Genomic DNA, 2,171 nt, shown 5'->3' with positions numbered 1-2,171 from the left:
ACGAGTTTTTTTTTTGGGGAAAAATATTGTCATGGTATATTTGTTGAATTCGTTTTTATTATTTGTCGTCGATATTTGAATAAAAGTTTAGTTGAATTCGTTTTTTTAATTTGTTGCGGTTGGTATTTGAAGAACTTATTATTGCATGCATATAATCCAAGTGTTCGCGACTTTCACGTGAACCCTCCTGTTTGAAAAGTTGATGTTATTTGTGCCACTGACATAGCCTATGTGATGCCTCGCGAAATGTGTTATCGAGCCCATTCATTAGAGCTTGATCTTGATCTGAGAAAATATTGGTCGGCTCCTTACGATACATCGACTCGAGAAACGTTGAAAACAACCATTCATATGATTTTGTTTTCTCATTTGACAAGAAGGCCATTGCAAACATCACATTTGTGCGATGATGGTTGATTCCAATAATAGGAACACAAACCAAGTCGTACTTGTTAGTTTTATAAGTGGCATCAACAGAAAGAACGTCACCGAAATGTTGGTAATCAATGAGGCACCTTGTATCGCGGAAAAGGAGGTTCTTAAGTCATCCGTCATCCCCAACCTTCACCTTCCAATAGAATAATGGGTCACGCAAACCTTTATCGGTGAAATACTCAATAAGCCTATTCACATCTACATTTTCAACTTTCGACATTTCTCTACGCTCAATATTGAGGGCGTTGTACACATCCTTGCGTAGAAAGCCTACATTAGCACGACAACCTGCTTCATTCTCCAAAAAACGGTAAGCCCGACTAACACCAATGCCGCTAGACGTCAATGCAATGAGCAAAGTCTTCTTTGATTGAGACATATTGCGGGCTGAACGGAGCAGGTAACTCTCGCTAGGGTCAAGCAATTTGTGGTTGTGGTCGTTATCGAAAATGGTCACCTTCCATGGTGAGTCACCTTCATCTCGAGCAACACGGAGCTTCACCTTGCAATTGCACCTATACGACTGTCTTTTGCATACCGGAACTCTCTCGATGGAGCACTTATTATCAGGCAAGCCCTCGCATGAACAATTATACATCTTTGATCGAACTGTCATCGAATTGAGGAAATACGATTGACTTCCTTTTCTAACTGAAAATCCAGACAGCCGTCCATACTCACGATACAACACATGGACCTCGTCCAAGGTATCAACATAACAACCAACATTCAACAAACTTTCCACTAATTGTTTCGAAACCTGCACTGAACATTCACCAACTTCTGTGTCAGCGACTTTCGCATCAGCAGAATTCTTGGATTGACGACAATCTTCACCATCTCCAGTAGCTTCATCGTCATCATCCCCATCTCCAGTTTCTTCATCATCTTCCCCATCTCCAGTTGCTTCAGCATCTTCCCCGACTCCAATTGCTTCAGCATCATCACTCGAATAATTTTCATGAGGCGAACTGCTCAACTCAAACACTTGTTCCTCTTCATCCTCACTTGTATCATCATTATTGGGAAATGCATCCATACACAGATTGTCGGTGAAACTGTCTTCAAGACCATCATTCCGAGGACTAGCATTCAAATCTATATTCATTTGCTCCAAATCCAAGGAACCAGAATCTGATAAACATTCATTTTGTAAGCAAGGTACTTTCGCAGATAAAATTACCGATATAGAAATATAAATTACTTCACTTCCACAGAGTATCTCTAAAATTCAAACAATGACGGATTATAGCGAACGCTAGCCACATTCACAAGAATAAAAACCAACAAAGTAGTGAGATATATTAGTGACGTGTTCAACTAAATAGAAGTAATGTTGACACAACAAAAACTAGGGTTACCATTCATAACACCAAAAAAAAAAACAAATTCATTACTTTTCAAACGACGCAAATGGGTAACTTCTCAGAAGGGGAAATGCTTACCTTTACCAAGGCCAACCACAGCTCTCTTCGTTAATCACTTCACGAAGGCCTTCCCAGCGAACAACACCGTAAAAAAAATAACAAACCAAGATATTGCCCGCAGGCTCGAATAATGAGTCGTGTTCACGTTTTAAAACATTTCAATTTATTCCTCTTGGTCGAAGTTGTAGAAGAAGAGCATGAAATCCGACGCAAGTGACGAAGCTCTCAAAATTTTCAAACTTGTGTTCATGAAATTGGAGAAGCTTCTGTTCGAAGCCACTTACAAAGCTAATCCAACGGCTTGTAAAA

The 2,171-nt window shown here is 39.8% G+C and overlaps 1 protein-coding gene across 1 annotated transcript; it reads right to left on the bottom strand.

Moving 5' to 3' along the window:
• Positions 1–544: 544 nt before the first annotated feature.
• LOC130990907 (protein FAR1-RELATED SEQUENCE 11-like) lies at positions 545–1,543 on the bottom strand. Its single transcript, XM_057915134.1, has one exon. It carries the CDS (start codon positions 1,541–1,543, stop codon positions 545–547), a length of 999 nt encoding a protein of 332 aa, XP_057771117.1.
• Positions 1,544–2,171: the final 628 nt, after the last annotated feature.

The sequence above is a fragment of the Salvia miltiorrhiza genome, chromosome 6 (genome assembly GCF_028751815.1).
Source record: "Salvia miltiorrhiza cultivar Shanhuang (shh) chromosome 6, IMPLAD_Smil_shh, whole genome shotgun sequence".
NCBI lineage: Eukaryota > Viridiplantae > Streptophyta > Magnoliopsida > Lamiales > Lamiaceae > Salvia > Salvia miltiorrhiza.
This window is presented reverse-complemented; position numbering and strand designations above follow the sequence as displayed.

Coding starts and splice junctions, on each gene's coding strand:
- LOC130990907 (XM_057915134.1), bottom strand. CDS start 1,543: ATGAATATAGATTTGAATGCTAGTCCTCGGAATGATGGTCTTGAAGAC.